Below are 15,869 nucleotides of genomic sequence, written 5' to 3'. Positions count from 1 at the left end.
TCTTTAAGACAGGTAACTCTTTATCCACATTATAGCTAGGGGTGTAAAGCCATAACACATGTTTTTCCACCAGCAGACTATGATCAATAACGTCAAAAGCCGCACTGAACTCTAACAAAACAGCTCCCACAATATTTTTATCATCAATTTCTCTCACCCAATCATCAGTCATTTGTCAAGTGCTGTGCTTGTTGAATGTCCTCCCTTACAAGAGTGCTGAAAGTCTATACTTTGTTTGTTTACAGTGAAATAGCATTGTATCTGGTCAAACAAAATGTTTTCCAACAGTTTACTATGGGTTGGTAACAGATTGGTCGGCTATTGGAGCCAGTAAAGGGTGCTTTACTATTCTTGGGTAGAGGAATTACTTTTGTTTCCTCCAGGCCTGAGGGCACACACTTTTTTGTAAACTTATATTGAAGAGATGGCAAATAGGAGTGGAAATATCATCCTCAGTAATTTTCCATCCAAGTTGTCAGACCCAAGTGGCATGTCATTGTTGGTTGACAACAATATTTTTTTCACCTCTTCCACACTTACTTTATGGAATTTAAAATTACAGTGCTTGTCTTTCATAATTTGGTCAATTATACTTGGATGCGGGCCTCCCGGGTGGCGCAGTGGTTAAGGGCACTGTACTGCAGCGCCAGCTGTGCCATCAGAGACTCTGGGTTCGCGCCCAGGCTCTGTCGTAACCGGCCACGACCGGGAGGTCTGTGGGGCGACGAACAATTGGCCTAGCGTTGTCCGGGTTAGGGAGGGCTTGGTCGGTAGGGATGTCCTTGTCTCATCGCGCACCAGCGACTCCTGTGGCGGGACGGGCGCAGTGCGCGCTAACCAAGGTTGCCAGGTACACGGTGTTTGGTGCGGCACATTGGTGCGGCTGGCTTCCGGGTTGGATGTGCGCTGTGTTAAGAAGCAGTGCGGCTGGTTGGGTTGTGTATCGGAGGACGCATGACTTTCACCCTTCGTCTCTCCCGAGCCCGTACGGGAGTTGTAGCGATGAGACAAGATAGTAGCTACTACAACAATTGGATACCACGAAATTGGGGAGAAAAAGGGGTAAAAAAAAAATATACTTGGATGCGTAGGTTCGGCGTTTGTTGCTGCATGCCTAAGTTTGCTAATCTTGCCAATGAAAAATGTTTTGAAGTTGTTGGCAGTATCAGAGGGTTTTGTGATGAATGAGCCATCTGATTCAGTGAATGAGTTTGCCTTTTTGCCCAACATTTTATTTAATTAAGGTGCTCCAAAGCTTTTTACTATAATCCTTTATATATCTTTGTTAGTATAGTATAGTTTCTGCTTCTTTTTTGTTTCTGTTTAGTGCCATGATTTCTCAATTTGCAGTACATTTGCCAATCGGTTATGCAGCCAGACTTATTTGCCATTCCTTTTGCCTCATCCCTCTCAACCATAACATTTTTAAATTCCTCATTAATCCATGGGGATTTAACAGTGTTTCCAGTTATTGTCTTAATGGGTGCATGCTTATTAGTAACTGGAGTAAGCAATTTCATAAATGTGTCATGTGAAGGGTCTGAAAGCTCCTCATTACACACTACAGACCAGCAAATATTCTTTACATCATCAATTTAGGAATCACTACAAAACCTAATTGTAGGAACTCTTATACACAATATTAGGTCCAGAATTTGGAACTTTGGATTTCCTAGATATGGCTACCATAATTGTGATAACTCTATCCAATGGATGTGGCTGCTGCTTTACAGGAGAGTTCTGTAGCATTTGTAAATATGTGATCAATTCATGTGGATTTCATTCCTGTGCTGTTTGTAAATACCCTGTTAGCTTGATTGATAACCTGAACCAGGTTGCAGGTACTGGTTACAGTTTGAAGCTTTTTCTTGAGTGGGCAGCTTGATGAAAGCCAGTCAATATTTAGGTCACCTAGAAAATATGTCTATCTGTTGACATCACACACATTATCAAGCATTTCACACATATTATCCAGATTCTGACTTTTAGCACTTGGTGGTCAATAGCAGCTTCCTACATTTTAAATTGTTTTTCCCCCCTCATCAATCTACACCCCATAATGACAAAGCAAAAACTGTTTTTTGTAAATTGTTGTGCATTTTATAATTAACTGAAATATCACATTTACATAAGTATTTAGACCCCTTTTCTCAGTACTTTGTTGAAGCACCTTTGACAGTGATTACAGCCTTGAGTCTTCTTGGGTATGATGCTAGAAACTTGGCACACCTGTATTTGGAAATTTCTCACATTCTTCTCTGCAGATCCTCTCAAGCTCTGTCAGGTTTAATGGGGAGCAATGATGCACAGCTATTTTCAGGTCTCTCCAGAGATTTTCGATTGGGTTCAAGTCCAGACTCTGGCTGGGCCACTCAAGGACATTCAGAGACTTGTCCCGAAGCCACACCTGCATTGTCTTGGCAGTGTGCTTAGGGTCCTATTGGAAGGTGAATCTTCGTCCTAGTCTGAGGTCCTGAGTGCTCTGGAGCAGATTTTCATCAAGGATCTCTCTGTACTTTTCTCCGATCATCTTTCCCTCGATCCTGACTAGTCTCCCAGTCCCTGCTGCTGAAAAACATCCCAACAGCATGATCCTGCCACCACCATGCTTCACCGTAGGGATGGTGCCAGGTTTCCTCCAGACATGACGCTTGGCATTCAGGCCAAAGAGTTCAATCTTCTTTTCATCAGACCAGAGAATCTTGTTTCTCATGGTCAGAGTCCTTTAGGTGCCTTTTGGCAAACTCCAAGTGGGAGTCATGTGCCTTTTACTGAGGAGTGGCTTCCGTCTGGCCACGCTTTTACTGAGGAGTGGCTTCCGTCTGGCCACGCTTTTACTGAGGAGTGACTTCCATCTGGCCACGCTTTTACTGAGGAGTGGCTTCCGTCTGGCCACTCTACCATAGGCCTGATTGGTGGAGTGCTGCAGAGATCGTTGTCCTTCTGGAAGGTTCTTCCATCTCCAATCTTGTTTCTCATGGTCAGAGTCCTTTAGGTGCCTTTTGGCAAACTCCAAGTGGGAGTCATGTGCCTTTTACTGAGGAGTGGCTTCCGTCTGGGCACGCTTTTACTGAGGAGTGACTTCCGTCTGGCCACGCTTTTACTGAGGAGTGGCTTCCGTCTGGCCACTCTACCATAGGCCTGATTGGTGGAGTGCTGCAGAGATCGTTGTCCTTCTGGAAGGTTCTTCCATCTCCACAGAGGAACTCTGGAGCTCTGCCAGAGTGGCTATCGGGTTCTTGGCCACCTCCTTGACCAAGGCCCTTCTTCCCCGATTACTCAGTTTGGCCGGGCAGCTAGCTCTAGGAAGAGTTGCTGATTCCAAACTTCTTCCATTTTAAGAATGATGGAGGCCACTGTGTTCTTGGGGACCTTGAATGCTGCAGACATTTTTGGTACCCTTCCCCAGATCTGTGCGTCGAGACAATCCTGTCACTGAGCTCTACGGACAATTCCTTCAACCTCATGGTTTTGGCTTTGCTCTGACATGCACTGTCAACTGTGGGACCTTTCCAAATCATGTCCAATCAGCTGAGCTCAATTTTGATTCTCATAGCAAAGGGTTTGAATTGTTATCTAAATAAGATATTTCTATTTTTTTTATTTTTAATAATCTTACCACTTCTGAAAACCTGTCTTTTGCTTTGTCATTATCGGGGTATTGTGTGTAGTTTGAGAATTTTTATTTCTTTAATCCATTTTAGAATAAGGCTGTAACGTAATAATGTGGAAAAGGGGAAGGGGTCTGAATATTTTCCGGATACACTGTAAATTAGGTTACTTACATTATGACTTCAACGCTCCTGGGACCATTTACATTTACTGCAGCACTATGACAACTGGTAGGGATTATCTGAGCAGGGCTTGTGTCATTGATAAGTAATTGTCTCAACGCAGCCTTGAAATGCGTGGACAAGATGATTTGGATGGACCACGTCATTCCTGTAGAGCATCTTTTGTTTCCAGAAGGTGTCAAAGTTATCGATAAAAGTTATGCCAACAGAGCTACAATAATATTTTAGCCAGATATGTAATGCCAGTAACCTGCTGAATCGCTCACAGCTGCGGCCCAACGATGGTACTGGGCCTGAAATAATTGTCTGCTTTCCGAGCTAGGATCAGTTCTTTAAAATCAATTTTCAGCAGTTCCGAGCTAGCCCTCCTAATGTCGTTTGACCCGCACATGGACTACGACAGTGTCAGCCCCCGACATCTGTTGTAGAATGGTAGGAAGATGTCTTGTAATGTCCAGTAATCGTTAGCACAGGGTTTTCTTCCCTCCGGGGACCAATATGTTTTGCCCCGGGAACCAAGGATCACAGCTGGTGCAAAGGCTGAGGATGTGCGGCCGCTCTTTCATCTCGAGTGGCCTCGCAGACCCCCCAAGGATTGATGGGCGGAGAGGCCCGATGGACCATAGCCAACTGTAGTAGAATCCATAGTGGCTGATGGAGGGGCCTGATGGAGTCTCAGACACCCTCACGCTCTTATGAGGGGGGGGGGGTTCTGAAGTTCTGAAACCAAGTTAGAAGCCACTGATAAGGGAGCCAGAACAGAGGACGAAGGCCAGAGAATTGAATGTTAATAAGTTCTCTACCAAAAGCCGCCTCCAACGTAGTTTTAGAGAATTTGGCAGTACGTCTAACCTGCCTCGAAACCGCAGACCACGTGTGACCACTCCAGCCCAGGACCTCCACATCCGGCTGCTGCACCTGCAGGATCATCTGAGACCAGCCACCCAAACAGCTGATCAGGGTGGGTTTGCACAACCAAAAAATTTCTGCACAAACTGTCAGAAACCGTCTCAGGAAGCTCATCTGCGTGCTCGTCGTACTCACCAGGGTCTTGACCTGATTGCAGTTCGGCATTGTAAATGACTTCAGTGGGCAAATGCTCACCTTCGATGGTCACTGGCACGCTGGAGAAGTGTGCTCTTCACATATGAATCCCGGTTTCAGCTGTACTGGGCAGATGGCAGACAGTCAATGTTGGGAACAGAGTGCCCCATGGTGGGATTATGGTATGGGCAGACATAAGCTACGATGGCAATTTGAGTGCACAGAGATAACGTGATGAGATACTGAGGCCCATTGTCGTGCCATTCATCCACTGCCATCACCTCATGTTTCAGCATTATAATGTCGCAAGGATCTGTACACAATTCCTGGAAGCTGAAAATGTCCCAGTTCTTCCATGGCCTGCATAGTCACCAGTCATGTCACCCATTGAGCATGTTTGGGATGCTCTGAATCGATGTGTACGACTGCATGTTCCAGTTACAGCCAATAAGCAACTTTGCACAGCCATTGAAGAAGAGTGGGACAACATTCCACAGGCCACAATCAACAGGCTGATCAACTCTATTCAAAGGAGATGTGTGGCGCTGCATGAGGCGAATGGAGGTCACACCAGATACGGACTGGTTTTCTGATCCACGACCCTACTTTTTTCTAAAAAGTATCTGTGACCAACCGATGCATATCTGTATTCACAGTCATGTGAAATCCATAGATTGGGGTCTAGTGAATTTATTTTAATTCACTGATTTCCTTATATGAACTGTAACTCAGTAAAATCATTTAAATTGTACCTTGTTGCATTAATTCCTTTGTTCAGTGTAAGTTCCCACTCATCTGTTGCCTGTGGTCTGCACAAACTATACAGTTAGCTACTTTTACAAAGCCCAATTTAAACATCTAAAAGTAAAATGGCTTTAATGTTTAAATATCAGAACATTTCTAACAATTTTGGAGGTGCTCTTATGTCAGATGAATTGTGTTGTATTTGTGTGGGAGAGTGGTAACAGTGCATTGTGGACACTATTCTAACTGTTTTCTCTGTTGTGTAGACGTCTGGTACCTGTCTCCCCTGTTGTGTGTGTTCTTCCTGGCTCTGATCCCTCTGTGGGTGGTGGTGGCCCGGAAGAGCCCTCAAATCAAAGAGGTCCTCGTCTCTGGCTGGCAGCCTGTCCTCGTAGCCATGTCTATAAGCAGGTAAGACACACATGACACCTTATCATTCTTATCATAACCTTATCATATGGTCCTGTATGACTCCGTTGATAGAGCTTGCAATGCCAAGATAGTGGGTTCGAATCCCGGGGCCACACATACGTAAAACGCATGACTGTATGTCGCTTTGGTTAAAAGTGTCTGATAAATGGCATATATTATTATTCTTTTTATTATATGTTATTAAAAACATGTATCTGATCAGTAGATGTTTGTCTGATGTTTTTCATTATGACCTTTTTAAGTTTTGGGGGACTCATATTGGACAAGACTGTTAGCGACCCTAACTTTGAGGGGATGGCCGTCTTTACACCCGTCATAAATGGTGAGTGGACTCATCTTGGTTAAATGAAACTAGAAAGTGGTCTCTGAACACATTATACAAGGATGGAAAGGGGAGAGTTGAGTTATTAACGACCATGGGACATTCATGTGCCTGGCTCAGTCAGTTAACTGTCTATAAATGACACATGCTGGGAAATACGTTCAAATGAGAGTGTTTAAGAGCATACGGTCAGATGTTCTTCCCCACAAATGGCAGTGTCCCAGGCTGATATTGGCTGCCTGACGCTGAGCATTGGATAGCCTTTGGACCTCAGTTAAATATCGCTTACAGTGGTTAGAATTTCCCTCTCCTGATACTATGACTATTACCCGGCACTTTGGTAAAACACAATGTCCCCTCAAGTCTCGTCAAGTCTGAGATACACATCTGTATTGGTGTTTGATTAGGATATGACAAAAACAGTATTTTGGTAGATGTTACCATAGAATCACGTCACACACCACACACATGCCTGTACGCACTCAAACACACATCTACTGTTTGTTTGCTGTTGCATTTGTGCTGTTAACAGTAGCCCCTGTCCACACAGGATTGCCAGGCCGTCATTGTAAATAATCATTTGTTCTTAATTGACTTGCCTGGTTAAATAAAGGTAATATTTTTTACATCAAAATACGTAAGGCAAATGTATCAATAGCAATTTGTTTCTCCACTTGGTGGCAACAGTGGCAAGACCTCAAGCAGGAAGAGGGCTGCACCTTTGGATCCAGACAGACAACTTTGGGATGAAGAGGGTTTTTGTCCCGCAGATTATTTGCAAACTGTCATCTTCCTGCATCGTATGCATGTGCCTACCTATTGTAGGCATATTACAAGCACTTATGTGTTCTTTCAAGACCCTTCACACTTCGCCCGTGCGTTCTGATGGCCTCACAGCCACTATCCCACTTCTGACACCAGTGTAGCAAACTTAGGGGGCAGGAAGCAAACCCTGGTCTCTGGCATGAAAGGCAAACATCCTACACATCGCACCAATAGGGTTAAACCTCTTGGTGGAAATTGTAACGTGGATCATATATCAAAGACTGCTACAATATGTGTGGTCTCAATAAAATAGAGTAGACTGCCTATGCATGGGCGGAGAATAGTGTGGCAGTTACACTGCATGACCAAAGTATGTGGACACCTGCTCGTCGAACATCTCAATCATGGGCATTAATATGAAGTTGGTCCCCCTTTGCTGCTATAACAACCTCCACTCTTCTGGGAAGGCTTTCCACTAGATGTTTGATCATTGCTGCGGGGACTTGCTTCCATTCAGCCACGAGCATTAGTGAGGTCGCAGCACTGATGTTGGGCGATTAGGCCTGGCTTGCAGTCGGCATTCCAATTCATCCCAAAGGTTGAGGTAAGGCCTCTGTGCAGGCCAGTCAAATTATTCCACACTGATCTCGATAAACCATTTCTGTATGGACCTGTACACAGGGACATTGTCTGAGGCAAGGAAGGGCCTTTCCCAAACTGTTGCCACAAAGTTGGAAGCACAGAATGTCATTGTATGCTGTACGTTAAGATTTCTCTTCACTGGAACTAAGGGGCCTAGCCCGAACCATGAAAAACAGCCCCAGACCATTATTACTCATCCACCAAACTTTACAGTTGGCACTATGCATTGGGGCAGGTAGTGTTATCCTGGCATCTGCGAAACCAAGATTTGTCTATCCAGAGAACGCGTTTCCACTGCTCTAGAGTCCAATGGCAGCTTTACACCACTCCAGCCGACGCTTGGCATTGCGCATGGTGATCTTAGGCTTTTGTGCAGCTGCTCGGCCATGGAAACTCATTTCATGAAGCTCCCGACGAACAGTTCTTGTGCTGATGTTGCTTCCAGAAGCAGTTTGGAACTCTGTAGTGAGTGTTGCAACCAAAGACAGACGCGCTTGGGTACTCTGCAGTCCCGTTCTGTGAGCTTGTGTGGCCTACCACTTATTGCTCCCAGTCATTTCCACTTCAAAATAACAGCACTTACAGTTGATCGGGGCAGCTCTAGCAGAGCAGGAATTTGACAACTGACTTGTTGGAAAGGTGGCATCCTGTTTAAGTCAAGGCCATTCTACTGCCAATGCCCGATTTTATACACCTGTCAACAACGGATGTGGCTGAAATAGCCGAATCCACTCATTTCAATGGGTTTCCACATACTTTTGGTGATGTATAGTATCTTTTCAAGGAAATTAACTGAAATATGATTCGGCTACATAGTTTACAGTGTCGGTAGATAAATATTGATAATGGAAGAAGTGGAGGGCCCTCAACCAACAAGAGTCGGTCTACAAATCGTCCCGCTCTTAAAAGGTAGGCTATATCCTATATGCAAAACATAGCTTGTGAGAAAGTGCAAGTGTCCGGTCTCATTATTCTTGCAGCTTCAAGTGCAGCAGCGATACCTCTCTTAGTTGGGCGTGCAATATCAGGCGTGCTTGTGGTCTCAATTGAATAGAGTATGAGGCTATAACCTATGCAGAAGCACGGGTAGATATCTTTCCAGGGAAATTAACTTCCTAAATAACGTAGTTTGAAGAGAGCAGAGTTGGAGAGAGAGAGAGCGGACACTTGCACTTTCTCTTCAGCTATGTTTAGCCTACCTTTCAGGAGAGGGGCGAATTTCAGACGGACACAATCAATATTTATTTCTAGGCAATGTAGTAAACTATAGCCTAATCATAATAGTTTATAGTTTAGTACATCGCCTAGAAATAAAGATTGATCACCCGTATTTGTGTCCGTCTGAAATGTGTCCTCTCCTGAAAGGTAGGCTATTAGGCCTATGCTAAACGTAGCTGAAGAGAAAGTGTCCGCTCTCTCTCTCCAACTCTGCTCTCTTCAAACTACGTTATTTAGGAAGTTAATTTCCCTGGAAAGATATCTACCCGTGCTTCTGCATAGGTTATAGCCTCATACTCTATTCAATTGAGACCACAAGCACGCCTGATATTGCACGCCCAACTAAGAGAGGTATCGCTGCTGCACTTGAAGCTACGTGAAAATCTCTGGTCATTTAACCTAACCTATTTTTTAGGTTATTTTAGAGCATTTTGATATTACCTATAGTATAGGGCGCACACTTGCTGGAACCATGGCTGTCAAGCGAGCTGCCTGAAATAACATTGCAGGACTGCGGTTGGGTTCAAGACCATGGAGCAGAAGAGAGTCCGACAGAAAGCCAACGTGAGCGGGCAGGTGTGGTATGAAAAGCTGCAGGATGAAGAAATCAGTCCCGTGCAGACCTACAAGCAGGGATCTGTCAATGTGGAATTGATGAATCAAATAAGAAATTAAATAAATCATGTACTCAGGAAATTTTGAAGTCAAAAGCATGTGGTGGGCAACATGTGTTTTACATATAGAGTCATATTTCATATTTCAATGGAAAAGCAGGTGACTATATAATAGGAGACTTGTGTGGTTGATATTCTTTCCATGCTCGGTGCTTCCCCTCAGGTGTCGGAGGAAACTTGGTGGCCATCCAGGCCAGTCGGATCTCAACCTACCTTCACTTCTGGAGCATGCCTGGAGTCTTGCCCTATAAGATGAGACAGCACTGGCCCAGCCCCTTTACTACCTTCTTCACCTCAGGAAAGGCTCCTCCACTCTGTCTTTCTATAGAGGTTCCTGGATTGCATGTAGATATGTCTGTAACAAAAAACAAAAAAGGAGAATATATGCCAGTTACTTCCTCTCTGTTTGTGATTTAGCAAATATGAACTTTACTATTTGGAACCCCTCTCTTGCCATTCCTGTTATATTTATCCTCTCTTTGTCATAGTATTTGTACAGATTTACATTTCAGACAGTGCTTCCACAGTAACTAAACAAGATATGAAAACTACCTACAGTATTCATTAGTTAACTTTGTCTCTCCAGGTGTGAACTCCAAGTCAGCGAGGGTGTTGTTCCTATTGGTGGTTCCGGGCCACCTGGTGTTCCTCTATACCATCTCTCTGCTCCAAGGCGGCCACACTGCCCTCACTGTCACTTTCATCATCTGCTACCTGTGTGCTGCCCTTCTCCAGGTACGCCCTATCCCCTCGCCTGCTACCCCTCAGTCACTGGTACACTGATGGAGTTTGGTAATGTCTCATACAGACTTGTAAGGACTTTTCATTATACAGTTATTGAAGTATAAGGACTTATGGACTTCTCATTCAGATCTGCTGTGTGATGGATTGTCTGTCTGTATGGGATGTTCCTCCAGGTGGGTATCCTCCTCTATGTGGCTGACCTGATAGTCCGTCTGATGTGGAGGAGGAGTCTGGACCCAGACAACTTTTCCATCCCCTACCTGACAGCCCTGGGAGACCTGCTGGGGACCGGCTTCCTGGCTTTGGTCTTCCGCTCAGTCTCACTCATGGAGGGGCTGGGACTCTGAAAGGGATGGAGGTCATCGGTCTGCTACAGGCCTCTCTGTGCTGTGCCTTCCCAGACCAGGGGTCTGTATCATCTCCCTGCCCTGCCTCTCCTCTGCCTTCACCACTGGAGGGAGTTACTCTGCTGGGCGTGGGGATGGCAGTGTGACTGACTGACTGCACGCACACTCACTCACTCAGCTTACAGTTCATCAGGAGGTGTGGGTCATTTCAAACCTCAGAAAGTATGGGTTGATGGGACAAACTGCAAACTCATCCAGGTCCTATTTCACACACCCCACATGTCACTTGTGAATGTGAGACAATGGAAAAATCAACACACTAAATTGAACTTTTTCTGAAATTAGGGAACGGTTATTGATCGATAATGGGTGCATTGTATGTTGGTGTATGAAAATGAATTTTAACTTGTTTACAGTATTTCTGGATGTAGAATGCAGAGTGGGGCTTGGCAACATCCCTTTCATTATAGACATAACTCAAAAAACCTTACTTGACTGGTAACTACAGGAACATTCTGTTGTAGATCGAAGTAGAATCATCTTCATACATCACCACCAATGCGTAGCTTGAAACTACTGCACCCACTGAAATTGCAACTAGGGTGTGGGAGACAACTGGACCTGTGAATGTATCAAGGATCGAACATATTTGAAGGCAATCAGTATTATTTTGTGATTTTCCTATGAGCAGCTTACTGTCACAGTGTTAAGTTAAATATCTGCAAATGAAACTTTTACGGAAGGCACTTAAACCAGAGTTACCGTTGGCATGTCATCAGTAATGTGAGATGGGGTAAGGGCAAAACATTGAAACTGTTCTCAAATCTGGTTCAAGGTGTTCGGCGTCTTATCACATATGACAGGACGGGAAACGGTATCATAGCAAAGTGCCTGATAAAGTGTTACTAATGTTTGTCACATCTTAATGTTCAGCAGCAATCTTAAATGCAAAAACAAAACCTTAAAGTACACAGTATCTGTCAAGTCCGTGTATCATGAATGTTACATGTCAGGTGTGTTTTGTATAATCACAAATGTCTATTTAAAGAGAAGGTAGCTTTATTTAAAACATTGCAATGTCCCCATTCACATGCCTTCTGTACGTTACAACTGTAGTGCCCTCACACATGGTTAAGGGGCTCGAACATAAAAATGAAACAAAAAACTAATGTAAATGTATTCTTTATTTTGTTTATCCTACCTTCATCAACATTTCATGAATTTGAATCACTTTAAAATGTACATACATCCATAATTTCACTACATTTTAAAGCTCATTTCATAGAGAATATTACAATCTGGACTATACTGTATCTAGTAACTTACTTCGAAGAGATGGTCGTTGGGTCAAAATAGGCATTTGCAAAATTCAGTGTTCTTGTCTTTAACTGCCATTTCCCGAATGTCAGACTGGACAGATTTCCCTGTCCAACTCATTTTTCTCAGCTTTAGAAGCATCTAAATTCACCAAAGTGTGTGTGGTTATCCTTTAGATATATTCTCCGGAATTACTCAGAGGAAATGGTTGATTTGTCACATATTTATTATAGACTACATTACAAATGTTCTAAAAATGCTTTTTATGTAAAAGTATCTGCCAAAATATTGGAAACGAGTAAATGAGGGATGCAAAGTACATGGAAAGCAGATGCTTCCACACAGGTGTGGGTCCTTATGCTTTAGGGTCCTTATTTTGGCTATGCCCCCCATAGGATGACAATGCCCCCATCCACAGGGCACGATTGGTCCCTGAATGGTTTGATGAGCATGAAAACACTGTAAAACCATATGCCATGGCCAAATACAACACGTGTAGGTAGACCTTACCGTGAAATGCTTACTTACAAGCCCTTAACCAACAATACATTTTTAAGAAACTAAAGTTAAGACAATATTTATAAATATACTAGAGTAAAAAAATTAAGTAACAATAAAATAACAATAATGAGGCTATATACAGGGTGTACCGGTACTGAGTCAATGTGCGGGGGTACGGTTTGTCGAGGTCATTTGTACATGTAGGTTGGGGTAAAGTGACTATGCATAGATAATAAACAGTGAGTAGCAGCGAATAGTCCAGGTTGCCATTGGATTAATTGTTCAGCAGTCTTATTGCTTGGGGGTAGAAGCTGTTGAGGAGCCTTTCGGACATAGACTTGGTACCGCTTGTGTGGTAGCAGAGAGAACAGTCTATGACTTGGGTGACTGGAGTAATTTTTTGGGCCTTCCTCTGACACCGCCTAGTATATAGGTCCTGGATGGCAGGAAGCTTTGCCTAAGTGATGTACAGGGCTGTACGCACTACCCTCTGTAGCGCCTTACGGTTGGATGCTGAGCAGTTGCCACACCAGGCGGTGATGCAACCGGTCAGGATGCTCTCAATAGTGCAGCTGTAGAACATTATGAGGATCTGGGGACCCATACCAAATCTTTTCTGTCTCCTGAGGGGGAAAGTCTTTCGTCGAGAAAGTCGTGCCCTCTTCACGACTTTCTTGGTGTGTTTGATAGTTTGTTGGTGATGTGGACACCAAGGAACTAGAAACTCTTGACCCACTCCACTACAGCCACGTCGATGTGAATGGGGGCATGTTGGCCCTCCTTTTCCTGTAGTCCACGATCATCTCCTTTGTCTTGCTCACGTTGAGGGAGAGGTTGTTGTCCTGGCACCACACTGCCACACATAGGCTGTCTCATCGTTGTCGGTGAACAGGCCTACCACCGTTGTGTCGTCAGCGAACTTAATGATGGTGTTGGAGGAGCGCTTGGCCACGCAGTCGTGGGTGAACAGGGAGTACAGGAGGAGACTAAGCACGCACCCCTGTGGGACACCGTGTTGAGGATCAGTGTGGCAGATGTGTTGTTGGCTACCAGGATCCAGTTGTAGAAAGAGGTGTTTAGTCCCAGGGTCCTTAGCTTAGCCCAGGGTCCATACTTACCCTAAATGAAGTGACTGAGCCACGAGTTGAGAACCAACGAAATCTGCTTCCCTCCCTGTTGCAAATATTGCATCATCATCCCCTTCATTTGAGGAAGATGCCTGATAATATTGTATTAATCAAATGTTTTAAAAGTTGTAATATTAAAATACCCATCACATTACACATTTAGTAAAGACAGGATGCATTTGAAAGTTCATGCACAGTAAAACTTTTGTAGGACTTTATAAAATGATTTTATCGATAGATGGGGGAAAAGGTGCCTGTGCATTGATAAGCACGTAATAACATAAATATGGCACTTGTAATAGCCCATTTCACAGCAGAGCCTGCTGAATTGGCAAGATAACTTTTCTTTCGTGTTGATTTCGGCAAAAATTTAAATGTGGCACTGACACGCCCATGGATTGATGTTTAAACATTGGCTCAATGAATAGTCACACAATTTGACTAGCCATGCATAGTTACAAGCCTGCTTGAGTTAGCGGCAGGCAGATGAGCAATATCCACAGTTATAGTACGGATGAAGCCTGAGCTGGAATGTGAAGCTAACTGAAGCTGGATAGCTTTAAAAATGCCTGAATAGATCTAGCTTACTTTGTAGTGTATACCACTCTGATCTCAACCCACTTGCACACTTATGGGCGATTCTGGAGCAGCACTTGAGACAGCATTTTCCACATAGAAATGAGAATGAATAGAACGGGCTTGGAACCTCTAACCCTGGCATTTGTGATGTAGTCATTTCCATGGTAATGTATAATGTTAATTCAGATGATGCTAACTGACTCATGGAATAGAATTCACTTTTTAAATTTTATTTGTATTGAATCAACAAATCACAGCACAGACTGATGGTTGGACTTCCTGCTTTTACTTCATTCTTTGCTCTTATGGGTACCAAAATATTTGGGCTGACTTCATCCAGAAAAATGTTGATTGTGTGGTTTATGAAAATATGTGTAAATTTAATGAGAACACAAAATGTGCATGTTTTAGACAATATTTCAGAAATATTGTAATACAAAAAAAGTTGTATTTTGTGTCTACATGTAACTGGAAAAAGTTGATTGTGATAGGGCGTGGTGCCTGGCCTTAACATGCCTTTTTCTACACAATTGCAGAACTATCATATTATTTAAATTACCTTTCATAGACATTTGAAATTATGGTATCAAATACTTCATAAATGTACAACAAGCATCAATATGTTTTCTGTGGTCTGTGGCTCTGGTCAGTCGCATTGTAATAAAAAACACTGAACAGTATGTGACCGCAAAACCTGTAATCTTTCTCTCTCAGCTCTCCCTGTGCTCCAGTCAGTCAGTCCCATTGGTTTAACACAACTGACCACTGGTCTGTATCAGTTAGTGTACATTGGTATTAAATTCACAGTTTGTTGGTAACACAACTAACCACTGGTCTGTATCAGTTAGTGTACATTGGTATTAAATTTACAGTTTGTTGGTAACACAACTGACCACTTGTCTGTATCAGTTAGTGTACATTGGTATTAAATTCACAGTTTGTTGGTAACACACAATGAGCACATAAAGTTGTTTTTAAAGCCTGTGCAAAATATTCTCCAATGAATGAGTCATGCCGAAATTGCAGATTGGGTTTTTGGACTTTTCAAAAGTGGAGAAAACTTTCAATTCCTTCACAATAGTTTCATAGCCACAAAATATATTTCTGTAACAGAACAACAGTATTTCATAATGGAAAATAAGGACATGGAAAAGGGTATCCTATGATGGTTGATAACCAGTAATGACATTACAAGATGTCATCACTTTCTACTACTGTGTGCTTGGATGTTGAGAAATTAGTGTGTGAAAGTATAATTTATATTGAATGGTTGATATTGTTACTATAAAATACAATTTGCCACTTGCAAAGTGAACATAGAGGGCTCTAACATTAGACAACATGTACAGTAAAACAGCAAGACAACTGTGTAATACTGGTATAATAAATAGTGTAACTACCTGCTCGTTTCTCTGTAGGCTGTGTGGAGTGGTTTTACAGACCACTTGTCAACAACAGTCAAATGTTGTGTCATTTCCCAGCTGAGGAGTTCATGAATGATGCAACTCTACTGAGTGCGACCTCTGTTCTCTCCAGACATTATTCACAGTCTACGGGTGTTTGTCTGAAACAGGCTGTCTGTACATAACTTGATGGTGGCTCCTCAACACTCAGGGAGC

At 43.3% G+C, this 15,869-nt stretch overlaps 1 protein-coding gene across 2 annotated transcripts in view; it reads left to right on the top strand.

Moving 5' to 3' along the window:
• Positions 1–14,930, top strand: part of LOC135528541 (solute carrier family 41 member 1-like) — a 32,151-nt gene extending 17,221 nt beyond the window's left edge. Inside the window, exons 7-11 of one of the 2 annotated variants that reach the window (XM_064957696.1) lie at positions 5,849–5,993; positions 6,257–6,336; positions 9,799–9,934; positions 10,223–10,370; positions 10,553–14,930. In XM_064957696.1, coding sequence (XP_064813768.1) covers positions 5,849–5,993; positions 6,257–6,336; positions 9,799–9,934; positions 10,223–10,370; positions 10,553–10,726 — 683 coding nt within the window. In that variant the 3' untranslated portion in view covers positions 10,727–14,930. Of the gene's footprint in view, positions 1–5,848; positions 5,994–6,256; positions 6,337–9,798; positions 10,371–10,552 lie in introns of those variants that run through there. The other variant, XM_064957697.1, reaches the window with a different exon arrangement.
• Positions 14,931–15,869: the final 939 nt, after the last annotated feature.

The sequence above is a fragment of the Oncorhynchus masou genome, chromosome 33, assembly GCF_036934945.1.
Source record: "Oncorhynchus masou masou isolate Uvic2021 chromosome 33, UVic_Omas_1.1, whole genome shotgun sequence".
Lineage (NCBI taxonomy): Eukaryota > Metazoa > Chordata > Actinopteri > Salmoniformes > Salmonidae > Oncorhynchus > Oncorhynchus masou.
Note: the sequence above shows the minus strand (reverse complement) of the source record. Positions and strands in the feature narration are given on the sequence as shown.